Below are 26,116 nucleotides of genomic sequence, written 5' to 3'. Positions count from 1 at the left end.
TATAAATTATTTATAATTTTCAAATTTTCAATTCAATCACATTATCTCATATATTAAACGGAAACTTTATCAAGCGGAATTCATCGTAATTCTATATTACAATTTCCCTTTACACGTTGAGTAAAAAATTGTTCGTTATAGTATTATATGGGCAAAACACATTCTTAGGTCCTTATACTTTAATCAAAATGTTCATTAGATCTTCGTACAATTTTTTCATTTTAATAGGTCCTTATACCTTTCTCATAAATTTCATCACATCCTTGTACAATTTTTTCGTTTTGGTAGGTACTTATACTTTAATTATAACTTTTATTAGGTCCTTATACAATTTTTTATTTTAAATAATCTTCTACTTTTATCTTAAATAATAATTTATATTTAATTAAATTTAATGAACCTTTTAATTTTATTATATAACTTATCTTATGATTATAAATATTCAGGGAAACACATCTTTCAATATAACTATAAATAATCAATTGAAAATTCGGATAGTTATTCTAAAAAAAAACTTCGATTTTAATCTTCAATCATCACGGTTAATCTTTTTATTATTCTCTACAACTTATTGAGATTATTGGATAACAAGATGATATTATCTTTATAGACTATGCTAAGTTAAATAATGGAATATTAAAAAGTTCATTAAATTTAATTAAATTTAGATTATTATCCAAGATAAATGTAAAAAAGTCTCTAAAATAAAAGATTGAACAAGAACCTAATGTAAGTTATGATAAAAGTATAAGGACCTATTAAAACGAAAAATTGTATGAGGACCTGATAAAAATACTGTGAAAAGTATAAGGACCTATTAAAACGAAAAAATTATACATGGACCTAATGAACATTTTGACTAAAGTATAAGGACCTAAGAATGTATTTTTCCGTATTACTCCTTAAACTTTCTCAGATCCTTATAAGGAGTATATTTCATCGGTCTCATTAATAATTTCTCAAAGGCATATGGCCCTGAAAATCAAAATAGAGTTTTCATCGCCCCCATTTATAATTTCGAAAGTTAAACTGACTGTGATCAATAATTCATATGTGATGTTTTTCATATGCAAAATATTACTATATGCCGATCAGTAAATAATTTTTCAGCCATAGGGGCACATCAAGTATCCCTTATAAGACCACAGATGAAAAAGGGATTAACATATTTAGTGATATATAATACTCCCTCCGTCTATAAAATAGAGACTTTGGGAATGACACATGTTATAATGCGAAATTGGTAAAGTATGAGAGATCTAAAAATGAAAAGTGATTGAAATATTGTTAATTAGAAATATAATCCACTTTATAAGAGAGAAAATACTTGGCAAAAATAGAAATTGAATATTATAATGGAATAGACTAAAATGAAAAAAATACTATTTTTATATACGGAAGGAAGGAGTAAAAAAATAACATAGTGCTATTAGCTTAACTATAAGCTCCTAGGTAGATATCAAAATAAATCGACCATAAGTTCGTAGAAAATAAAAGTAATTTATCATAAAACTTCAGTATGCATTATTAGCTAGAAACTTTTAAATATTAATTACTTGTCGGCAAACATATCAATTGGAAATATAAAATCAATTAATATCGTTCATTTTCCAAAAACTTAAAATCTCATAACGACAAAAACACTCGGCATAGATAGATTGGAGATAATATAATAAAAATACTACCACCACTTTTTTGGATAAAATTATTTAAATTAAATCATCAAAAATCAAAATATCATGGTTCAGTGGTTGAGATGAGTTCTTAGTTCTTAGTTCCTACACCATAGGACCAGATGTCTCACGTTTTATCCATTTTTCCACATACATATATAATTCCAAATTTGTTTGATCAGATGCAATATAGTTTAAATAAAGTATGAAAGTAACTGCTTAAGACACTACGAAAAATAGACTTTACCGAACACACATTATCGAGCACAAAGTAATTTTATGTTATTTAAATTTCATTTATTCGTTTCTTTTGAATTAATTCAAAAATAAATTATAAATATGCAAAAAATAGTATTACAAAATTATTTATTGATTTAGATTAAATAGCCTCGAATGCATGAGTAAATAGCCTCAAATTCGTTAATTAAACTTAATTCACACTTGAAATAGTAAAAGTAAAATCATACAATGATCAGTGACTTTTTCTACTTTTTTAGCAACCAATTTTTATATTTACGGAGTACGAAGCGATTATTGTATTAGCTCACGCTTACTACCTAACAAAATGCGTTTCAATTTGAAATAATAAAGAAAAGAAATTGTAACATGATAAGATTATAACAAAGTATTTCGTCGACTAATTTAGACGTGGAGGATGAGAGGTTTATAACTTAAATGAGATCCGCTATCCATATGTATGAATGACGCGCAAAAACCCATCTTTCTATGCTCAATTATTTCTGACCTTATGTTGAGGCAACGATATTTTTTAAGTAGACAAAACAAATTTTGCTATATAAACAAGAATTAAGAATGATCAAGTCACGTCCTTATCATAATGGCGAAACGAGTAGTTGTAGAAAAAATTAGGCATGTTTAATCGGATAGGTTCATTGAGCAGTTTTATTTGCTACTAGTATACTTTATTGGATTAGAAATTTTAAATTATAATTTTAAATGTTTGAGTTTTGGATTAGTCCAACATGCTAATTAGGTTAAAAATTAACGAGATTTGGTTTGAAATTTGAAGTTTTTAATTATATGTGATCCCATGGTCCTATATCTAGTTACTAGTAGTTCAGAAACAAAGTAAGTTTTTAAAAGATGGAATTAAATTAGAAAATTGAGAAGAAACTCTTTTGCTGAAGGTTAGGATTATGAACTAAAGGATGGTGTGCAAAATTTTCCTTTTCACCGGGACAAATGTTTGAAGGCTTGCTTAAAGTTAGGAGATGGGCGGAACATAATCGAAGAAGCGATTATCTTCCTATTGGTGAACACAAAGGTGCATGTAGCTCGCCTTACTTCTTGGTGAGTTATTGCATGGTGGTTTTTGTTGACGAGTGTTTTACTTTTGTTTTCTTGTTTTGTTTGGAGGGAGCACATCTTGATCTTCTTTCTATCGTCTTTCTATCGTCTCTTGATTAGTTTGTTTATTTTGGCTTAAGATGCTTTGTTTCTTTATCCTTGTTTGACTTTTTTTTTTGAACGTTGTTTCCTATGTCCATCGGCATTAGAGCGGTTTGAGCCCTGCTTCGTTCCTCTGGTGGGTCAGGCATGGGATCAACTAAGTTGTATCGGCTCAGGTCACTTGATAGATATATGAATATTTACTTTCCCTAATATTTTATTGCATTAAATGATTTAATTATCTATGCGGATTGCATAATATGGTCTTTGGAATTCATAGTTACGACTTTTGGTCAAAAGTCACCAAAAACATTGTAAACTTAACTGCAACATTCAAAGAATCACTTTGGGAAAAGCCAACAAAACCATTGCAAAAGTAACCAAAACCGCATGAGAATCAGGCCTGTTTATGTAATTTGGTCACAGATGATTTTTTTTTTTTATTGAACAGAAAAATGCGCATAGGGAATATTGCGAGGCATAAGAGAGGTGAACTATTGTCGTATGCTTATTTTATTTAGCTCCATATATATGGCAATAAGTAATGGCAAATAAAAATAAATTCATTACAATTTTCTAGATATTAGCTATGGCTATTTGTATTTAAATTAATTGTGTTCGTGAAGCCACACAAGAGAACCTCCACTTTCCTAAGTGAGGTGAATAGAGCATAAATAATTAATACATGTGTGTCCAAAGTAATTTTTGATTTAATTTTGATTGGAGAAACAAATTAGTGCAATTTACCAGATGTTTTTTTTCTGCTTTGATGGTCACAATAATATTTTTTCACTTGACATTATTTGTCAAAAGTAATACAGAATTTATAATATTAAAAAAAATGCTAGAATTTAAATTGTTTTTGTGAGTCGGATCAATTAGAATATATTCTAACTAAATAAGATTCGTATAGGATGACAGTATTGTTATTACTTTCCATTATGTGAATTCTACAATTGAGTTTTGAATTTTGGATTTTCAATTAATTAGTTTCATTTTAATCGTCGTTTTGGCTTATCAAACTAAAATTGTCCTTACATGTTCGATCCTTTATTGATTACCAAAGTATCACTGGATTAAGATTCATTTGGGTAAACATTTATGCATTAATATGTGTGTCTAAGCACTTAGACCGGAATTTTGGAATATCCAAGATCTTGATAGTACAAACTAATCTTATTTGTAGGCCTGTCAAAATGGATATCGGGTATCCAATACCCGATATCCAAACCCGAAAAAGTCGGATAATTGGATACCCGAAACCCGATTTTTCGGGTATCGGATCGGGATCGGGTAGTGAGAATTTTGGATTATCGGGTATCGGGTTATCCGATATCCGATCGGGTATACCCGAATTATCCGATTTATCCGATTTATTTTCTAAAATTAATAAATTATATTTTTATTATAACTAAATGTAATTTAACTTCTTAACTATAATTTAATTAATACTCCCTCCGTCCCAGAGAAGTTGACACACTTTCCTTTTTAGTTTGTCCCACAAAAGATGTCACATTTCCATTTTTGGAAAAAGTTCTCTCTCACATGAATATAAAAATTATATTTTCTCTCTCCATTTAACACACAAAACAAAACCTCCTAAAATCTTGTGCCATTTTCAAAGTATGCCAACTTCTATGGGACGGAGGGAGTACTTAATAGTTAGCATATAAGATATGTAATTTAATTTTTTAATTAAATTTTAATTTCATTGACTTGTGATATTTATAATTTTGATTTTTTTGATGATATTATTGTTAGATCTTGATTCTTATGAGTTATTGAATTGTGATATTTATAAAGGATGAATGTTTGAACTTATGAATTTTGATGGTTATTGACTTATTGTGTATGGATAAAAAAAATTTAATATGTACTATAACTTATGAATTTTGTATTTTTCAAAGTTTGTAGTTATTTTCTTTTAAATTCGAACTACTACAAGAATTTTGTATTCCTAAAAGTTTGTAGTTATTTTCTCTTTAATTCGAGCTACTATAAGAATTTTGTACTTCTAAAAGTTTGTAGTTATTTTTACTTGGATATTAGTACTTCAACTTCGTATTAAATTTGAATTAAATAATATTAAATAAATTCTAAAAGTTTGTAGTTAATTTTCAAAAAAAAAAAAAAAAAATCAAAATCACAATTGGGACTGGATACCCGATTTTTCGGGACTGGATACCCGAGTCGGGTATTTGGGTACCCGAAATCAAATTCGGGTCGGGTATCGGGTATTGAATTTTGGGAATTTCGGGATCGGGTACCCGAAAATTTCGGATCAGGTATCCGCGGGTACCCAATTTGACAGGCCTACTTATTTGATTCACATATCATTGAGAGAATGAGATTCGAAATTTTCAAATAATAAGGATAAAAAGAGTTAACAATCTATATCTGTTGTGGATTTATTTGAAAGTAGTTGTTGAATGTAAATTTGTCTTCATTTCATGTCAATAGGCATAAAAGAGTAGCAGTAATAGTAATACTAGTATTATATATTCCCTCCGTCCACGAATAGGAGTCCTGTTTTTCCATTTTGGTCCGTCCACGAATATGAGTCCCGGTTCATAATTACTACTCCCTCCGTCCCACTTTAGGAGTCCCGGTTTACTACTTTTGGATGTCCCACTTTAGGAGTCCCGGTTGGAATATTCCATAATTGGTAATAGGCCCCACATTCCACTAACCTTTTTTCACTCACATTTTATTATAAAACTAATATAAAAAGGTAGGACCCACATTCCACTATATTTTTTCACCAACTTTCCTTTACATTTCTTAATACCCGTGCCGAACTCAACCGGGACTCCTAAAGTGAGACGGAGGGAGTATAAATGGTAAAGAGACCCAACATTCTACTAACTCATTCCACCCACATATCATTTAAAACTAATATATACAAGTGGGACCCCTATTCCACTAACTTTCTTCCGCTCACTTTTCTTAACATTTCTTAAAACCCGTGCCGAATAGAAATGGGACTCCTATTCATAGACGGAGGGAGTATCTATCTTCGTCAGATTCTTAATTTTGCGATGATCTTTTTTTTCCATAATTTGTTTTTGAAAAAAAAAATAATTGAGTATTTTTTCAAATATCACAAAGTCAGAGACAAAAACTACTAATCCTATAAATTATGTTTCCCAAATCTAAAAGGGAAAAAAATGGTAAAAAAATTAAAGACGATATGATTTTCGATTAACCTATAATGTTTAACGTAATCAAATTCGGTAGTGACACCTTTATTATTGAGTCAGTATAAAACATGTGGCTCGGTTTTTTAGCATAAGATACCATTATTGATTAAATAATGACATAGATATCTCATTTTAACATCAACTCCAGTGACATATGATAACCTACATATGCATGACGATTCACACCCAATCTTTTCTCATACAAGTGTTGGCTGCTGCTGATCTTGTAATCGAAAATAGAAAACGAAAATTGCAATAAAAAGATTTTTTTAATCAACAATCAACAATAAAACAAAAATAAAAAGATTTTTCTCAAAGAAAAGAGAAAAATCAAGCCACGTCCTGGTCATAGAGAATAACCATTGGCCAAATTTATTTTTACTTTTTTCCTCCAACATACGTAATATGCATACTAAAGATTAGATCATTAGACAAATTTATAAATCAATCATTAATGTTATAGATAAATCAATCAAGAGCCACCATATGTTACTGCAATAAGATTGATACAAGGCGATTAAGGGAAACGAAGAAAAGTAGGGGCAGAAGCAAATTACAGAAGAGTGAAGATGATCCTCGAAGTTAAATAAATCTTTTCATGTTTTTGAGCTGGGCAGTGCTCGGGTCATTTTAAGTAAAACAGCGAGCTTGATGCGTCCCTGATTGCGCTTTGTTGCGTGATACTATCAAAACTCAGCCACAACTAAATAGACTAATGCAATGTAATATGCAGCATAAAGGTTATCAAGAGTAGTATTCAATTGATATTACGGGCTTTGTTGCGTGATACTATCAAAACTCAGCCACAACTAAATAGACTAATGCAATGTAATATGCAGCATAAAGGTTATCAAGAGTAGTATTCAATTGATATTACGGGTTTCGAGACTTTTTTTGGGGGGGTGGGGAAGGCAAAATCTCAAGACAATCTAACATACTTTAGGTACAATATTACTTACTCATTCACTCTTTGTTTGGATTTGGGCTTGAGAGAAGAAACTCTTTGCATTGCGGGCCACCTCTTCCTCGAGTACTGCCTCTAACAATAAGTCGGAGCCACTCAAATCACCTGAACCCAAATTTACTAGTGAGTTTCTTAGTCCATGAAATACGTGACACAATTTGTGCAGAAAAATAGGAAATTGAGCTATCTGCTGATAACGTAGGAGCTTGGTGATGAAAGAGCCCCAAACGGAAAATGAGCTTTCTGCTGATATGGTCACCTTTTTGACAGGGCAACAGTTTAGCAGTTTCAGCTGATATAGGTAGAACAACGAACTGACCAGAATCATCCTTTAACTCATTAAGAACATCGTCCATGGAATTTGCAGTCAAGGGTGCAGATTCAGCCAATCTTGCATATGCGCTTGCTTGGCTATGCACATCAGACAGCGAAAAGGTCGACGGACTGTGATCCTTAAGAAAGTTGAAAGTTCAATAAGGACTTGAATTTAGACTAGAAGCCTAGAACTAGTGTTACAGTTCCGAAGTTACCTTGGTCTTTCTACTGGCAACTGGGGTCTCAACTCTCACATTGCTCTCTTGAGGAGGTTTTGAAGATTCCTTTTCCACTGTAATCGAGTAACAAAACTAAATGAGAATGACAATAGAAAGCTATGTGCATACAACAACAAAAAGTTGTAACTAAATTGCTACCGTTTGTAACAGGTGGTTGACTAGCAATATTATCAACAAGTCTTGTTGTCAAGGGACCAGGGTTCATGAAAGAAATGGACCGAACTTCATGGCGTATTGCTTCTAGCTGTGCCATTGTATCTTGTAGTTCTTTATGCACCTGACAGAATTTAACAGATTTTCTCATGTTAAAACAATCAAACTGTAGAACGAAACAGAAATTACTTTCAGACAATGAGGGTAATCTTGCAGGCATATATGACCATCGAAATGGAAATGGAGACTATCATACTATTCCCACTGAGAAGGTCATCACATACACAGCTCTGCCAGGAATATAACCATCACCTTAATATCTGAATTAAGAGATGGCACTGGTGCAATACCACTCAATGGCATAGCAAACAACTAACAAACCAAGAATGGCTTTTCCATTTCAAAGTATCTGTGGCTAATCCCTCTAGCACTAAACAGAAGATAACATTGATAACACCATTGCTAAGCAGAGCAATTTTCTAACAAGTTGCAACATATTTACACGAATTGCATCAGAAGACACTGAATCCCCATGCGAGAACCACTACCTGACGAGCTTGAGATTGATGCATAACGCTTTCAAATTGTCCCCGTGCCACTTGAACATATCCAATTGCGCGCCCAGCTAACCTCCCAGCCGTTCTAGCTATCACTGGAAGATCCTTTGGACCTAATTCAATCACAAACTCAACCAATGTTATTTGTTTTTCCCTATATTTAAACAACCACAAAGTTTATAAGGATTCTAAAATGCAGGAAACTGAGCCTAAAAGTAAAATCATGCATTAGAAATTCCAGCCTCAAAATGCAACCATGGAAAGAATCAGGGAACGACATGTGAAGTGATGCTGATCGGACATATTCATACAGAATTACGTACATGTAGAGAGATAACGAGAGAGTACCGATAAGGGCGGCTGCAGCTCCAACAATGAGGAACAACTCCCCGTATGAAATGCCAAGCATCTTTATCCCGTGAGTAACTCACCAGCGAGACAAAAATCTATTACTGTATCGAAACTCAGTTATGAGCAGTTCCATAGCACCATTTTACAACAATCTGTTTATAAAATATTACATGAGCAGCAAATTTTCAACCAGCTTCCGCAAAATATCAGTTAAAAATGTGGAGTAATACGAGTAGCTAATATTTTGAACACAATAATGTAGAAAAAAAAACATTTTGTAGTTGCCATGATCAGTTGATTATACTCAACAGTTCCTCAACACTAACCCTACCAGCTCATTGCATTCTCAATTGCAAACAACAATAACCAGGTATTTATGATTCAAAAATTGAAAAATAAACTGAATTGATACATAAACTCTAGAATTTTCATCAGTTTGAACGTTTCCAGTTTTTAAATATGTAGAATAAATTGATATTTTATTTCGATTTCTTAAAATTAATCAATACACGAAATATTCAGCGCGAAGCTAGAAAAGAATATATCCACAAATTCCAGTGCAAGTGATGATATGTAATTTTCCTAGGCATAAAAACCTTAAAAATTACCTGTTCAAAATCTTAGGAGATGCTCCGATTGATTTGAGAAGAAAATATGGAGAATCAAAACTCTAGAAATCGACATTCATTTGTGAATTGGAGAAGCTCAAGAATATCTATTGAATTTCTATAACCATATACACCTTACAAGAATACCAAAAATCAATGGAAGGAGCCGTGGAGCAACGAGCCTGCAGCGGCGAGGAAGGAGCGACGATGAAGGAGCCGTGGAGGAGTGACGCGGCAGGACGGAAGTAACGGCGGCGAGGCAGGCAGGTGGGCGTGGCGGCGTGGTGACGAGGATCCCGCCGATTGAAAGAGTTTTAATCTTTTCAATTTTCAACGTGTATTTACTTGATCAAAATATTTAACAGTATTTTAATACGTAGTTGAAAAAAAAAATAAACTTTTCAAAAAAATGAAACTTAAAAAAAAAAAAAAAAAAAAAAAAATTAAAAATAAAATTTTAAAAAATATAATTTTTTTTTTAAAAAGTATTTATTAAATAAAATATACCATAAAATTACCATTATGCCCTTTCATAATTAATTAATCTAAAAATATTTTTTCCATTTGGCAAATTCTAGACTGCTCATTTTTATAATAAAAATGAGTGGGTGATAATATATCTCAATTCTCAATTAGGCTATAAAATCTCAATTGATCACAACCCTTATTGTATTATTCAAAATAAACTAAATGCATAAAATTTTATCATTATTTTAAGTGTATAATTTACCTTTTATATATATACATACGACCAGAAATAAAAATCTATCTTTTTTCTATTAAATAAATATTATATTCATTTAGTTTTTGCAATGTATATGATGTGATCTCAAATTAAACTTAAAAAAAAAATAATTCACTAAAATATGATTATTAGATGATTCAAATTTTATATTTGGCTTCTCAAATAAGTTTTAAATTTCTACGATCTAATTTATTCTTATGTTTAAATTACATTCACTTAATTGTTTATTTGAATAAAATATTTTAAAAAATTGTTGATTAGTGTATAATTTAATGAAATTAATTTATTTTTTAATGTTTTATTATGTTTAAAGAAAAAAAAATTAGCTACAACAATACTTATAAAATAGTAAATTACACTCCCAATATATTAAGAAGATTGATAAAAGCATGATAAAAAAATAGAATAATACAAAAGTTCTTTATGTATAACTAATTTAAAATAAAAATATTTTAAAACACTAAAATCTTAATACGCACTAACTAATTAAATTACACTCCCTTCACTCCATTCTCACCTTATAAAAAAATAAAAATATTTTAAAATACTAAAATCTCAATCATTTTTTTTTAATTTCTCTCTTATTTTATCAATTATACATTCATTCAAAATTCACTTATTTAAGGATGAAGGAAGTATAAAAGGAACTTTAGTACTAATTATTTTCAACAAAAGTCAAATAATATTTTAAAATACACATCATTCAATAAGACTATGAATGAAAGACTATGAATGAGGACATGAGGGAATATCTTTTTATAAGGCAGTTGCCACAAAAGATTGCTTGGTGGATATTTGTTATAATTGTTTTAATAATTTTATCTATAATTATGCATAAATTCGGTGTAGCAACTTCACTCTTATGGCCACTTTTGAAGATTTTAGTACGTAAAGATAATGTTGATAGTGATTCCATTTTTAATGTTGGTTATAAATTATTTTTAAGAAACTTATGAAATACTGGGTTGTTATCATTTTAAGTTATGTTTCTATTTATTTATATTCATGTTTTTGTTTTTCATTTTATTGGTTTGTAAATCAAATCTATTGTGGTAAAATTAAATTGTTGTAATGCATATGTATTGATATAATTATTTGTACAATAAAACTATTAATCGCATTTGTAACTATATTGGTGATATTTTTTGTTTTCATATATCCCTACCGTTGTAATGATATTATTTGTATAATAAAATGCTCCGTTTAGTAAAATAAGAGAGATAAAAAGAAAAAGCAATTAAAGTATTAGTGGAGAATGGGTTCACCTCATTGAAGAGAAAAGAATTTTCAAAATTAGAAAGTGCTTGTGGGACGAACTAGTGGGTATTCTTGTGGGATTGAGTGATTATAATTCATTGGAGTGGAAAATTTTAATTATAATCCTAAATATTTGAGTTTTGGACTAGTCCGATATGCTAATTAGGCTAAAAATTAGTGAAATTTGGCTTGAAAATGGAGTTATTTATTTTATATGATCTCATGATTTATCTAGAGGCTTAGAAACAAAGTAGTACTCCCTTCATCCACGAAAAATAGTCTCATTTTACCATTTTGAGATTTTCACAAAAAATAGTCTCATTTCTAAAATAAGAAAGTTTCTTTCTCATATTTAACCAATTTTTCTCATCTTTCTTACTTTACCAATTTCTCATTAAAACTTGTGTTGTTTACAATGAAACTATTTTTTATAGACGGAGGAGGCAATATTTTATAAGATGGAATTGAACCGGAGAAATGAGAATAAACGCATTCTCTAACTCCCTTCTATATATGCATTGGATATATCGGGAGGTATGTCAAAAGAAACGGAAGGGATCACCTAAAACAAAATCCTAAAACACACTCACGACAAAATAAAATAATTTTATAAATATGAGCAATTTTAATAAGTGATGATGGAGTCCATTACACATCTTTATGAGTGTGTTTTAGGATTTGTTTTAGGTGATCCCTTCTATGAAAGTAATGCTTGATTGGATACAACAAATTTGTGCAATTTACCAGATGTTATTTTTTCTGTTTTGATGGTCACTATAATATATTTTCCCTCAACAGTATTTCTCAAAAGAAAACCAGAATTTTGTAAGATTCAAAACAATGTTAATATTTAATTTGTTTTAGGGGTGCTTAAATGGTTCTCCAGTTTTCGGTTAACCAGAACTAGAACCGGAACTAGTCTATTAATTGAAGAACCGGGAACAAGAGAACCGGTTCCGATTCAGATACCGGTTCCAACTTTTTAAATAAAACTGGTTCCAATTCTGACCGAAACGACCGTTTTCTAACTGAGAACCGAATTATAATTCAATTTTATTTTTTTATAAAATAATATACTACTAAATCTAACTTAATTGAATTTAAAAAATAATATACAATTCGATTTTATTTTTTTATAAAATTAATGGCAATATGATTTTCGATTAAACTTTAATATTTTATATATATTCAAACTTGGTGGTGACACCTTTATTATTAAGTTGGTACTCCATAAAACATGTGACTCGATCTTTTAGCTTAAGATACCATTATTGATTAAATGTGTCATCTTCCATTGCTTATAGCATCATGATCCAAAATTAAGGTCAAATCTACATCCTTAAATTTTAAAACGAGTGGATGAGATTGAACCTTACTAATTTCAATAATAATAGACAAAATATCAACAAAAAGGTAATATCGTCATTATGTTATCATATGATAATTTTCGTGAGTATTTTTTTATATCAACATAGTGTATTACAAATATCAACAATATGACATAAGAATATCAACACTAACACATATTTATTGAGATTTTTACATGGTTTTATTGGGATTTTATATGAATTATATTGAAATTTTTTGATGTATTTCATAATAAAAATCTGGTTATCAACATTTCCGAAAACTAAAATAAAAAATATCAAATTTCATCATCCGAACGTCGTCGGAACATATGCAATTGAGATCTCGTTGTAATCCTTATAAAATTATCTTTAATTTGATATAATTTTGCGAAAAAATAATTTAAATCGAAAGAGTTACGTAAATTTAAAGTTTTAAGATGAATTTTAACGAGAGAGAATTGACATTAATACCCCTTATTTTTATTTAATAATTTTCTTAATTAAAAATATAATCCACATAGCATTATTTCAACCAGATCACCTAATCTAATGACTAAGATTTTATCTTAATTTGAGATTATTAATTAGTCAGCAATTGATCACTCCCTGATTAAAAAATGACATAGATATCTCATTTAAGATCTCGGTGACATATGATAACCTACATATGCATGACGACTTACACCCAATCTTTCTTTGTACTAGTGTTGGCTGTTGCTGCTCTTGAAATAGAAAAAAGAAAAGTTTAATTGCAATACAAAAGAAGAATCTTTTTATCAACAATAAAGCAAAAGGAAATAAGATTTGAGAATGATAGTGTCACTTTCTTTCTCACACAGAAAAAAATAATCAAGCCACATCTTACTCATAGTGAATAAACAATTGGCCAATTTTTTTTACAGAGTTTGAGACCATTTACTTGGATGAAAGTATTGAATGGCTTTTCATTTCAGATCACTGACGAGGTAGTAATATACTCACATTATTCGATCGCATGACCAAAAAAATGAACAAAAAAACAAAGGATATATATAGAATCAGATGAGTAAGATTTTATTCTAGCTGCCTAAACCCTTCACAACACATAAATATTGGCCAAGAGAAACGTTTGATTTTATCATGGTATCCCCAAAAAAATCATATGGCTTCACCATTATCCTATGATTCTATCTGGGCTATAATTCCGTGGGGATGAGGTATGTATATTTCAAACGCAATCACACTAAAGGGGGTAAATAAGTAGTGAATTTATACCTCAAGCTGCTGAAGTCTCTCTGGCTTGAAATCATTGACACTTGCCGAAGATACAGCAGTTGCCTGATCCAAGTGTTGAAGAAAATCCATAACAACGGCGTCAGTCCACGGAGCTCCCCTTGGAGCTCCTGCACCTGCCACCCAACCCAAATGGCCACCTTTCGGAGTAACTATCAGCATACAGTTGGGATTATTCTGGGGTACAAAGTTCCAAAGAAGGAAGACACGGAAAAAGGAAAAGAGTCAGATGATTGGACACTTCTGGATGAGGTACTCCAAGGAGAAAAGCACCTTATACATAAATTGGAAACTTATTGTCACAACATGAACTGAAAGGCAATATTTTCTTAAAATGATTTTAACAATACACACTTAATCACAGTAAAGTAAATGTTTTCAAATCATGAGTACAGAAATACTACAGAAATGGGGATAGTGAAATAGAAATCCGTAGCAAACAAGAAGTTGAACCTGTATATCCTCACGAGGAATTCCTCGAGATGGTGCAATTGGATCATTCTCAGCCTGAAAGTCATTCGTAGGTTTAGCATCAGGGCTGGATGATCTAACAGATAATTATATCCACAAAAGGTGATTTTTCGTGCCAAAACTATCTCTATTTGGATAGATCAATTTAAAAAATACTAGCAAAACAGGGAGAAAACCATAAGTGGTGAACAGATGCACCAACAAAGGAGGCGGAAACAGAACAGATTGCAAGAACAATTGAGAGATGAAAATATGGACGGATAAAATAAAGAAGTTGTGTGATTCTGCACAAGTTCACATCATTTCAACTTCAAGTACAGGAATAAGGAAATCTAGAATTGGACCAACCAATTCCTGGTTTAGTTTCAATAGAGCATAAGTTTTACTATTTCCAATTTTCCATAAAACCCACAAACTGCAAAACAATACTTGCCTGGATGCATAATAGAGGTATTGTCACATTCTTTATAGAATCTGAACTGCTTGAGTTGGAGTAGTAGTCATCCACAGATTTAAATCCAAATGATACTGAGGGGGTCAAGAAGAGCAACAGTTAGTGGTAGGTGGTCCCAGGGATTCAAGCGTCTATAAACATATACAAACCTCGAGTCAGTCCCTCATCAAATTCTCTAACAGATTTAGCATTAGCAGCCAATGGGATATTAAATTCACCTCCGATATCCTCAAATAAGAGTGCATGCCTGAAAAGTAAGTCATTCCATTTAGATCTTATATAAGAAAATGAATGAGAAAGAAAAAAATTTAATTGTAGGACTTCATATATGTGTAGAAACATTGAAAAGATATAACTCCATTGTACCTGCTGAAAATTTTGCAGAGTGAATTTGCTAGAGCTTTGTCATAAATGATGTTAAATCCTTTACGGAAATCTTCATCTGCAATTACTAAATTAAATGGATTGCATAAGGACACGGCACCAGCAAGAGGGCAAGAGAAAGATTCCTGCAATAAGAGAATATGCATAAGAATAGGAGCTCGAATAGTGTAGATTAAAACGTGAGGTACAGAATCTCCAGATTAGCAAGCACAGAGACAGATTGTTTTGTAGATATAAGAGCATCCACTATAGAGTGGACACTTTGGCCGGACACTTTCACGTTTTTTGTCCATAACCACTTTTTATTTGTCCACGGCCAAAAAAAAAAGTGTCCGCAGCAATAGTGGACACTTTTTTTAGCAAATTCGAAATTAAAAAAAAAAAAAAAAAAAAAAAAAGGTGAAACCGGCGACCGCCGCGGCGGTTTCGCCATGCAATAGATAGGCGCGGCGGCCGCCGCGCTTCTCTCTCCTCCGGCTCGTCCTCGCCGCATTCGGGCGATTGCCCTTCCGCCCCAGCAAATCCGTCCGCCTCCGGGGCGGACGCGTCCACCGCAATAGGCCGCCCTATAGTGGATGCTCTAAGAAACCTAACTAAACACAAACTCTGACACCCTGATCAGAGACACATATTGCATGTGAGAAATTACATGTCTAGAACATTAGCTTGTCAAGATATGGAAAAGAGTGATGTCAAGTACTCAGCACCCTATCCAAAGTGCATCTCAACATCCCATTCAGAAAAATGGCTCACACTAGAAAATTTTAGATCATGTAACCTAACCTTGAACCCTATCCTATCAGTGTGTACCCCTTAGCCTAAAACCTGAATCTCTCGTCGTACTTTGCATTAACGTTTTCATTGCAAAAAACATATAAAAGCTTTTGCTCACTTATAAGAAACCCCCAAAACAATGTGATGCATTGGGTATGTGCTCTCATTGATGGCTCTGCTATACAAACTAGAACATTTTTCGTGAAAGGTTCCTAAAAAGAACGAAGCATGAGTTTGATTATATATGTACAATAATGGAAAAGCTTGAACATAGTTCAATTACCTGGCCCACATAGCGAACCAGAATATTAGCTCCAAGAGACCAGCCAACAGCATATAAATTAGCTCTTGGATAGCGGCTGCCAACATGCTCCACTACCTCGGATATATCTCCTAGAAATGAAGCTGAATAGAACTGCAGCAATTTAGCATAAATGAAAGGCTATCAAATGAAGAGTATTCTTATTCACATATTCAGCTGCCAAACTCTGGTGATATTATTGGTTTGTTTTCACATCATTGACATTTACGAACTTTCAAAGAGCAGTACTTAAGGTTTTGATGGTCTATGATGCATGACAAGGACACAACAGAGGTAGATCAAGGATAAAGATGGCAACTTTATTCGTAACAGAAGAAAGAGTTTCACACAAAAGTTGAAAAGATCAAAGAAATGCAGTACCTGAGCTGTGGTGACAGGGCTGCTACCACAACCTCTGCTATTAAATACCACCACTCGCCATCCTTCACTCCTAGCTCGCAATAGCATATGCCTCACATATGTGTCCTGGCTACCACCAGTGAGACCTGGCTGAAATCATCCATTGGCAATGATCAATAATACCTTACTTCCTTGACTTCCAAACATAGTAATTTTGTGTGCTTCTTAACCTTTTTGTTCGACACTTTTTAAGTTCAGCTCAAGTTATCATATTCCATGTAGTTCTTATCTACCGAGCCAAGTTTTCACACATTTACGAAAATAACAACTGAAATGGACTCCTCCTCATGATTTATTCAAAAAATATTGATAGCTGGAGATCGCCACAACCACCATACATAATAATTTGGTAACAAACAGTAAATCAACATGAAAAGCCATATCCAAATGAAAGTAGTATTACGGCAATTTTGAGTAATTCGGAGTCAATAAGTGTTTGTATACCAGTAAAATGAGAACGGGAGAGTCCGAAGGCAAGCTACGGTCATCGCCGGAGACCCAATCGAGAGCAACAGAGCCGTCGTCGCTAGTGCGAAGGCACTCGCGGCGGAACCTGACGCTGGGAAGTGAGCGGAAAAAGGCGGCGAATATAGTCTCGACGTGTCGATTGGAAGTAATCAAGGGGTATGGGAGGTAGGGCAGATGAGGGGCTTTGAATGCGGGGGTGAATGTGTCGACGCCTCCGCCTACGACTACGAGAGAGGGGTGGAGCTTGCTGGAGCTGTCGGGCATTCCGGCGGCGGCGGTGGTGGCAGCGCGGAGAGTAGAGAAATGAGATGGTTTGGCGAAGGGGAGATGAGTGAGGTGGCGGAGAGGGACGGCGAAGCCGAAGGTGGCCCTGGCCATTGGTCGGCAGCAGAGGAATGTGTGGCTGCCTTCCAATTGGGGGTTATACAATTTCCAAATTTTAAATGCTTTTTGTTCCTGCTCATTAAATTTTTTTTCCTGTCACATTTATTATTTTGATCGCACAAAATTTATCATATTTCATTTTTTATAGTAATTTTTTTTTATAGTGAATCATATATTCCACTAACTTATTTATACTTAATTTTATTATAAAATTAATTTATAAAAATAGAACTCGTATTTTACTAATTTTTTCAATTCACTTTGTATTAGCATATTTTTTAAAACTTGTGCGGATCAAAGTGTGAAATTTAAGGAAAACGGGAGTATTAAATCAGTTTAGGAATAGTAATGATTACTTATAGATGCAGACTTGCATAAGTAACATATGAGTGATGATGTAATTAGTATGAAACAACGTTCCATGGCTAGAATTTAGAGATGAAATAAAGCTTTTTAACATTGCAACGTTAGCAAAATACGGATAGTAAAATACAATCACCTCATAGAAAAATAAATAAATAACTGAGGTACATATAGGTTTGGCCGGAAACTTTTTTATTCAGTTATTTTAAAGTTTTAATCAAGTAGATATTGCGTTTGAAAACTTCCATCATCAAGAGAAGACACCAAGTAAATTGATTAGAAATATGCAGAAAATATTTTCTCTTTTATGTCAATCATGAAAATTGATCTGAAATATGCAAAAACTATTTACTCTTTTATGTTTTTGTTACAACAAAAAAAACGAAGCTTGAAAAATGATGCGTTGTTTCAACATAGTTGTTCAACGACCAATATAAGGAACAAACAAGAAACAAGAACACAATTTAAATAAGAATTCAAAATTATTTTGTAATTCATTCTCAACTAAATCAAAATCTAATGGACTGAAAATCTTAATTGCTTTACGCTTTTACATTCCCTTAAACCTAAATTATGAGACTATAACTCTTTTATTTAATTATTTATTACAGTAGCTAAATTTTATAAAAAGTTGTGTGATATTAATCACTAATAAATTTTATATTTATTTTATACTCCAAGAGCATCCATCTCAAATTATCTTTTCCTCGCACTCATTTCTCCTCTATCCCCCTCTACATATATATGCATGTCCATTAACACATATCAGCACATAGTTTTATACCAAAATATAGGATAAGAAACATATATACGGATGAACTAATTACTAATGTAGTACATCATTTACTTAAGTCCAATATCAAAAAGAAGTTGATCACTTGCAGTGAAAATGAAGAGAATAATATTTATATTTGAATATACTGTATCTATTTTCTAAAATTATATATTTTTTGGGGGTAGTTTCCTAAAAATAGAAGTACTCCATTTTAGGAAAGTTATTTTTTTCTATGAGCTATGACTCATTTTTCACTAACACACTTTTTCTTTTTATCTCTATTTTATTTTACTAATTTTACATTAAAACTTTGTGTCATTTAAAAAAAATTATTTTTAGAACATGGAAGGAGTATTACATTTGATTTTAGTTTATAGGTTTGAATATATTATATATTTATATGTTTGAGTTATTAAACACGATCATGGTTTTAGTGTGCATATTTATTTTTTAATACTATATATAGTTGGAGGGAAAATAGTAGAGTTCATAAAAAATAAAAAGTGGAATAACTATCTCAAAATAATAAACAAGTGGATGGAGTATTAAATTCCATGCTAGCGCCCCTCAAAAAGCAAGATGCGGTGATGAGAGAAAAGGGGCACGTTTCTTAGTTTGGTGATGGTGTTGAGGAGCTCGGTAATGAGAAGACGCCACAGCATACGGATATTACGCAAGTGCTCGTAGTGGTGACGTCTGCTGCCGCCGCCTTCTTATTGATGCCTAAGGCTGAGATCTTTCTCGGCAATGATGGTCGGAGCCGGATCTTCTGAGGCCTACGGAGGCTCCGACGGATGGGGAAACGCCCTCATTCCCTCCTCATCCAATGTCGGAATAGCCGCTGTTGTCACGACCTTGGCCGGAATCGCGCTCGCTGCCACCCTCGTCTACTCCTCCCGTAGGTAAAGACAAACACCAAATTGATCTTTCTCACAGACGGATTTCGGAGAGTTTTTCTCTTTTGTGTATAGATTTGAATTAGACAAAGTAGACATAAATAATTAGGTAAACATAATGTTGGTACAAAAACAACCATTGATGAGAACGCTGAGGCGGAAGAGCCACATGTTTCTGGGGTCGATTAATACAACGTCGTCCGCTTCCAAGCCATCGTCGCCATCTTCTTGTTTGTGGATTCATTTGAGATCGGTTTTGTTAATCGATGCTTCATCATCATCCTCTTCGCCTTCTTCACTTGTTTCTTCCAATCGGTTAGTTTTTTTTTTTTTCTCATTTTACACATTTCTTCTTCAAACTTAGGATTTTGATCCTTTGTTTTTTAATTCGTCGTCTAAAGATTTTTTTCCCATTCCCATTCCATTCTCTCTCCTAGCATTCCATTCCCTATTTCTCAATTTCGAAGGCTCTTGATTATTACTCCAGTATTATAGAATAATCAAATCCCAACAATTCTTCTAACATTTAGGTATTTGTATGTTACATGTACTGATATAGGGAATTAAAAGATATTCGGTGAAAAGGTACTAGTGTGGTGATCAGAAAGTTGTGAGATTTGAGACTTTCTTATTAATATCTATACCTAGAAGCTGATCAAATTCTAGGGTTAATAGGAAAAATAAGTACTCCTTTCATGCACAATTGATAAAATAAGATAGAAGAACGAAAAATTATTTGAATTAATGTAGTGGATGGTGGGGCCGTAAAAGATGAAGTAAGAGGGAATGAAAAAAGATTTCCATAAATGAATATGCTAGTTTTCTATAGAACGGAGGGAGTATTTAGAATTTAGTTAAGAATCAAACAACGTAGCTTTTACTATACCCTTCGATTTTTAGGGGTATAATTTCTTATACTGAGTTAAGAAGTCATCAAATTTATCTTCTAGGGAAAAGTCGGGAGAATACATTTTTAGTGTGAAGAATATGTAGTTCATCTTCACCTTTTATTCGTCTGCATTCTAATTACTGTCGTATATTTCTGGCGATGGAATATTATATTTTTCGATCAACTCATTACAGTAGAAGCCATACATCTCCTGGGTCTAGAAGGAGAAGGAAACATGCTCTCTTGGCTAAACAGTGGAAGGGTTTGTTTGATGCTGATGGGAGACTTTCTGATGGAGGAGTCAAATTTCTGAAGAAAATCCGTACTGGGGTATGTATTACTCAGTTTAGACCAAAATTGTGTTACAACCTCAATGCAATTTTCTTAGATTAGTCCAATTTCTACATATCATTATGTACTAACTTCACCTATTTTTTTTTATTTGTTGCAGGGTGTTGAGCCTAGCATACGGATGGAGGTTTGGCCCTTCCTTCTTGGAATGTAATATTTCTAGTTAGTTGTTTTTAATTCTAGTGAAATTGTCATTCAATTTGAGAAATCTGAATTGCTCTGAACTCCTTGCACTAGTAGTTATATAGGCTTTTAATCTCGCTCTCAACATGATTGATGTGATAAATTTTAGTATAAATAGCTTATGGCTATAATTGTTCGATGCCATAATAACACAATTTTCTATTAAAAGGTTTTGGATCTTCTTTGGCCATGACATTATTTTAATATTCAGTCTACAGTTTCCACTCTTAAAGCTTACGAGTCTATTTGGTTTGGAGTCCACACTTCCTTTGTAATGAAAAGATAAGTCTTCCCTAGCTAACACCTCAATTTCTATATCATTTTGAAAGCGTAACTTATTAAGAAATCCCACCACAACGCAAAAAAGAAGAATACCTTGTAGGTCTATACTTGGCGATACTGAAGAAGGTGGTGAGCATGCTTATTTCTAAGAATGAACTGTCTAACTTATAAGTAACGAACTTTTACATACCTTATTATGAAAGAACCATACATTCCCAAAGAAAACGTATATTATGGTTGCATCTTATGGTGGTATATTCTTGTATTTTTTCTGTTTTTCTCATCATCCTTTTGCAAGATAATGTTATTGTTTAACTAGGCTGTTTGTCATTATTATAGGTATGATGTGAACAGCTCAAAGAGTGAGAGAGATGGCATTAAAGCTAAAAAGAGGTATTTTTCACTCTCGCATGGCCTTAATTAGTGTTGGTTGGACCTGGAACGAGGAAAACCTATGCAAACCACCCCAACTAAATCCAAGGGAACCAATATTGCTGTATCATTTTCTGGGACGCTATTCCTCTTTTATAAGTACACGTCTTTCTGCAGCAACTCTATCACCAAGACTAGGTATATTTAAAATAAGATAGCTAAAGCTATAATAATATTATCTTATAATAATATTATCTAAGCATTTGAGACACAATATTGATTAATACATGGCCTTCTTTTATTTTTTTCATAATTTTTACACGTCTTCTTAAGATCTGCATTCTGTAGAAATCATTGATTTAAAACATCTGCATAAATAATTAAATGGTGAAGTTGCCTGGAAACTTATGTCTTTTCCTCACTATGTCAAACACATGTACATTCACTCAAAAACCTTCCATTATAGAGCATTTAAAACTTCATATAAGTGTTGACAGTCTATATTATCTTGATTTGTTTCGTACAAGGTATTGTTATTTTCGCTTGTAACTTATTTGTATTCTTATTTTGTGTTACCACAGGAGAGAATATGCAGAGCTACGAAAACAGTGTAGACAAATTTCAAAACGTGGTGAAAAGAGTTTTAAATTAAATTTGGCATCTGGAAATAATAGCAACAAGGATGGGGAAGACATTAGTCAAGTTTCTGATTCTTCAAGCTTGGATGAAGCCACTAGCGTTAGACCTTCTCTATCATCAGATGGTGCTAGTTCATCTATTGAGTTGCATGGACGTAAGGAGTTAGTGGAGCAAAAAGAAAACGATGGAGAAATTACTACTGAAACAGACACGTTGGATCTTGATTCCTTTGGCGATCTAGAGGACATCAAACCTCTTCTCGCATCAAGGGATATCGAAGATGATAAAGTTTATAAACCTGTATATTCAGCTCTTGGAAATATGACCACAAGGAAAGTTGAAGATTTTGTGACTTGGCAGAGGATCATACGCCTTGATGCTATACGTGCGAATTCTGAATGGGTCATTTATTCCCCTTGTAAAGTTTCGGTATCAGAAGAGAAAGCACACCAACTGGCAAAGAGTATTGGATTGAAGGACTATGAACATCTTGAGCCATCTAGAATTTATCACGCAGCTCATCTCGTTGCTATCCTTGAAGCTTATTCTGTGTACGATTCCGAGATTGGTTATTGTCAGGGTATGAGCGACTTGCTGTCTCCAATCATATCCGTGATAGAGGAAGACCACGTGGCCTTTTGGTGTTTTGTTGGTTTCATGCGGAAAGCTAGGCATAACTTCCGTCTTGACGAGATTGGAATCAGGAGACAACTGAACATTGTATCGAAAATCATAAAATGCAAAGACTCACACCTGTACAGGCACTTGGAGGATCTTCAAGCGGAAGACTGTTTTTTTGTGTATCGAATGGTGGTAGTGTTGTTTAGAAAGGAGCTGACATTTGAGCAGACGCTTTGCCTGTGGGAAGTGATGTGGGCAGATCAAGTAGCAATTCGAGCAGGAATCATCAAGCGCACATGGCGATGGCTCAGGCTAAGGGCTCCACCAACGGAGGATCTGCTGTTGTATGCAATAGCTGCTTGTGTACTGCAAAAGAGGAGGTTGATAATCGACAACTATAGCAGCATGGAAGAAATCATGAAGGAGTGCAATAGCATGGCTGGTCATCTCGACGTCTGGAAACTCTTGGACGACGCTCATGATTTGGTAGCCACCTTCCACAACAAGATTTAGCCACAAAACCTTTTGTTTTCCTATTTTTCCTCAAATTTTTTTTCATCCACACAGAAAAAACCACAGCTTGTATATGTCAATTTCACCTGCCCGTGCTGAGGACCCCCTAGTGAAGTGGCAGCGAAGTTTTTAAGATGTAACATTATTATTTAAGAATATTCATAGTAGCCCTAACTATTCAACTATAATGTAGTACTCCCTCCGTCCGCGATTAGGAGTCCCGGTCACTTTTGCGCACCTATTTCATAAAAATGATAAAAAATAGTTAAAGTGGAGAAATAGTAAAGTAAAAAATAGAATAATGTTGAGAAGACTCTTGTCAACATTATTCTCTCTATTACATTACCATTTCTCCACTTTGACTATTTTTTATAATTTTTATAAAATGGGTGCGCAAAATTGACTGGGACTCCTAATCGCGGACGGAGGTAGTATGATTTAGGTTAACACAATTTATGGAGTTGTGACTTACTTGGTACTCCCTCCGTCTGCCATTAAGAATCTCAGTTTACCATTTTAGTTCGTCCGCCATTAGGAGTCCCGGTTCACTTTTACTATAAATGGTAGTAGGTTCTAGGTAGACCTCACATTCCACACTCATTTTACTCATATTTTATTACTCCTTCCGTCCCATAAGAATATGCACTATTTCCTTTTAGTCCGTCCCATAAAAATATGCACTTTCTAATTTTGGAAATTCTTTTCTCTCTAATGAGATGAGACCCATTTTCCACTAACAATACTTTACCTACTTTTCCACTAAACCCTAAACCCTTACTTTAATTACTAATTGTGCAATAAAACTCGTGCCCAACTCAAATTGCATATTCTTATGGGACGAAGGAGTATAAAACTAATATACGGAGTAAAAAAATGTGTCTCACGTTCCACTATTTTTTTACCAACTTTTCTTTATTTTTCTTAAAATCCGTGCTTAACTCAAATTGGACTCTTAGTGGCGGACAATGGAAGTATTATTATTTGGGGATGGTCTCGGGAAATCGTACATCGATTCTAGTAATCGGATGCGCAATTAAAAACAATTGCTTACTTTGATTACTGGAATCGACATGCAATTATTTTGATATTATTATTTGGGGGAATCAAAGTAAGCAATTATTTTTAATTTCGCATCAGATTACTAGAGTCGATGTATTATTTTCTTGAGACCATTTTTTTTGCATCGATTAAGATCTACCTAATTTGGAGGTTATGCTATCCTTTGGCAATAAGTCTATGCAATCAAATTTTGTACAATCAAAAATTGGTTTATTTGAGAGAAAAAGTAATTTATATATACATTTAATTAAAAAGTATAAACATACATATAGTATAGGGAACGTGCATAATATTACGGTATTTGTGTATAATTTTTAAATTTTTTTTAACCATAAAATGTAATTAATGCATACTTTAATTCAAATTTGAAAAATAATAGAAAAATAATTCAAATATAAAAATAAAAAATTGAAAATGAGGCCAAAGACTAATAAATTGTTTTTAATTTGTTAACTAACTATATTTATTATTTTAATATTTAATTAACACATCAAAATAGCTAATATAATCTTGTTTTGGTCGTACAAAATTTGGTTGTTTATCATTACTCTTTTTTTGGTGTAGAGTCGATTGTCCTGTTATGTCCACATCTTAAAAAACATAACAAATGAGATCATAGGGCGGGAGAATTTGGTTGCCCGACACGTAATGCATTTTGTTTGAGTTCAGATTGCAGTCACTATTTTTTGTGATGATCAGATGTTTCGTGTAATAGTACATAAATTATATTCACGGTAATCCCTGAAAAGTATGAACATTTGATTCTACACGAGTTTTAGTGTAAGCAGTGTTAATGGAGAGTGAGCTCCACATCGTGTAGTGTAATAATATAAGTTATAAATAAAATGATGTGTGGAGATAATGTATTGTTTAACTATTCCATAATTATAAATTCATACATAAAAAAGTCATACTCCCTCCGTAAGCCATTAGAAGTCCCGGTCACTTTTGCACACTCGTTTTGTAAAAATGATAAAAACATCTTACTTTACTATTTCTTCACTTTAACTATTTATTACTTACCATTTTTACAAAACTGAGTGTGTAAAAGTGACCGGAATTCCTATTGACGGACGGAGGTAATAAATAAGTAAAATTAACTTTGTAAACAACATGCATTTTCATGTTTCATATAGGAAAGTGAATACCAGTTTTTCTCCAATTTTTTCTGCTTTAGTCAAAAAAAATAGGTAATGAGTAATATAATCACAGAAATGTACTTTTCAAAATTTGTATCCAAAAAAATGTAGATACACAAAATAACATGGGAATCAGACATAAAGAATTTGAATAATTTTTGGGGCACAAACAAGATATTTAGAAAATGAGTAAATATTATAGTACTACTATAGTAATTATCTTCAGATTGAGAAATTTTTATGATGTAAAAAACCGTTAATGAGTTACGTTAAAAAAAACGTTGG

At 32.8% G+C, this 26,116-nt stretch overlaps 3 protein-coding genes across 10 annotated transcripts; 1 reads left to right on the top strand and 2 right to left on the bottom strand.

Moving 5' to 3' along the window:
- Nucleotides 1-7,024: 7,024 nt before the first annotated feature.
- Nucleotides 7,025-9,802, bottom strand: LOC125218158 (sec-independent protein translocase protein TatB-like). Of its 7 annotated transcripts, none has more exons than XM_048119769.1 (8): nucleotides 9,605-9,802; nucleotides 9,471-9,532; nucleotides 8,860-9,014; nucleotides 8,503-8,624; nucleotides 7,940-8,078; nucleotides 7,778-7,854; nucleotides 7,507-7,699; nucleotides 7,025-7,352 (listed from the first exon to the last, which is right to left on the bottom strand). In XM_048119769.1, exons 3-8 carry the CDS (start codon nucleotides 8,918-8,920, stop codon nucleotides 7,243-7,245), a joined length of 702 nt encoding a protein of 233 aa, XP_047975726.1. In that variant the 5' UTR covers nucleotides 8,921-9,014; nucleotides 9,471-9,532; nucleotides 9,605-9,802; the 3' UTR covers nucleotides 7,025-7,242. The 7 variants fall into 7 exon arrangements, with proteins under 7 accessions (XP_047975726.1, XP_047975729.1, XP_047975731.1 ...); XM_048119772.1 differs by having other exon boundaries at nucleotides 8,860-8,963; XM_048119774.1 differs by having other exon boundaries at nucleotides 8,860-8,963; nucleotides 9,471-9,481.
- A 3,603-nt stretch (nucleotides 9,803-13,405) lies between these two features.
- On the bottom strand, nucleotides 13,406-17,786 carry LOC125218671 (embryogenesis-associated protein EMB8). 2 transcript variants are annotated; one of them, XM_048120390.1, is made up of 9 exons: nucleotides 17,342-17,786; nucleotides 16,859-16,987; nucleotides 16,460-16,591; nucleotides 15,385-15,527; nucleotides 15,168-15,265; nucleotides 14,998-15,092; nucleotides 14,547-14,600; nucleotides 14,076-14,270; nucleotides 13,406-13,543 (listed from the first exon to the last, which is right to left on the bottom strand). In XM_048120390.1, exons 1-9 carry the CDS (start codon nucleotides 17,741-17,743, stop codon nucleotides 13,523-13,525), a joined length of 1,269 nt encoding a protein of 422 aa, XP_047976347.1. In that variant the 5' UTR covers nucleotides 17,744-17,786; the 3' UTR covers nucleotides 13,406-13,522. The 2 variants fall into 2 exon arrangements, with proteins under 2 accessions (XP_047976347.1, XP_047976346.1); XM_048120389.1 differs by having other exon boundaries at nucleotides 13,406-13,538.
- Nucleotides 17,787-19,637: 1,851 nt separating this feature from the next.
- On the top strand, nucleotides 19,638-23,748 carry LOC125220210 (rab GTPase-activating protein 22-like). The gene is made up of 5 exons (XM_048122374.1): nucleotides 19,638-19,789; nucleotides 20,870-21,002; nucleotides 21,124-21,173; nucleotides 21,828-21,881; nucleotides 22,442-23,748. The coding sequence occupies exons 1-5, from the start codon at nucleotides 19,638-19,640 to the stop codon at nucleotides 23,631-23,633; spliced, it is 1,581 nt and encodes a 526-aa protein (XP_047978331.1). The 3' UTR covers nucleotides 23,634-23,748.
- The last annotated feature ends 2,368 nt before the right edge of the window (nucleotides 23,749-26,116 follow it).

This window comes from Salvia hispanica, chromosome 4, assembly GCF_023119035.1.
Source record: "Salvia hispanica cultivar TCC Black 2014 chromosome 4, UniMelb_Shisp_WGS_1.0, whole genome shotgun sequence".
NCBI classification, from domain to species: Eukaryota; Viridiplantae; Streptophyta; class Magnoliopsida; order Lamiales; family Lamiaceae; genus Salvia; species Salvia hispanica.
Note: the sequence above shows the minus strand (reverse complement) of the source record. Positions and strands in the feature narration are given on the sequence as shown.

What these genes read in the sequence shown, in the direction of transcription:
- LOC125218158 (XM_048119769.1), bottom strand. Translation starts at nt 8,920, where the DNA reads ATGCTTGGCATTTCATACGGGGAGTTGTTCCTCATTGTTGGAGCTGCA. An exon ending in ATCAATCTCAAGCTCGTCAG is followed by an intron (nt 8,079 to 8,502) that starts GTAGTGGTTCTC and finishes AAATTCTGTCAG; the next exon opens with GTGCATAAAGAACTACAAGA. An exon ending in TCAACCACCTGTTACAAACG is followed by an intron (nt 7,855 to 7,939) that starts GTAGCAATTTAG and finishes ACTCGATTACAG; the next exon opens with TGGAAAAGGAATCTTCAAAA.
- LOC125218671 (XM_048120389.1), bottom strand. Translation starts at nt 17,743, where the DNA reads ATGGCCAGGGCCACCTTCGGCTTCGCCGTCCCTCTCCGCCACCTCACT. An exon ending in CTCCCGTTCTCATTTTACTG is followed by an intron (nt 16,988 to 17,341) that starts GTATACAAACAC and finishes GGATGATTTCAG; the next exon opens with CCAGGTCTCACTGGTGGTAG. An exon ending in TGGTTCGCTATGTGGGCCAG is followed by an intron (nt 15,528 to 16,459) that starts GTAATTGAACTA and finishes CTCTTATTGCAG; the next exon opens with GAATCTTTCTCTTGCCCTCT.
- LOC125220210 (XM_048122374.1), top strand. Translation starts at nt 19,638, where the DNA reads ATGGTCGGAGCCGGATCTTCTGAGGCCTACGGAGGCTCCGACGGATGG. An exon ending in CTCGTCTACTCCTCCCGTAG is followed by an intron (nt 19,790 to 20,869) that starts GTAAAGACAAAC and finishes TCATTACAGTAG; the next exon opens with AAGCCATACATCTCCTGGGT. An exon ending in TGGCCCTTCCTTCTTGGAAT is followed by an intron (nt 21,174 to 21,827) that starts GTAATATTTCTA and finishes TCATTATTATAG; the next exon opens with GTATGATGTGAACAGCTCAA.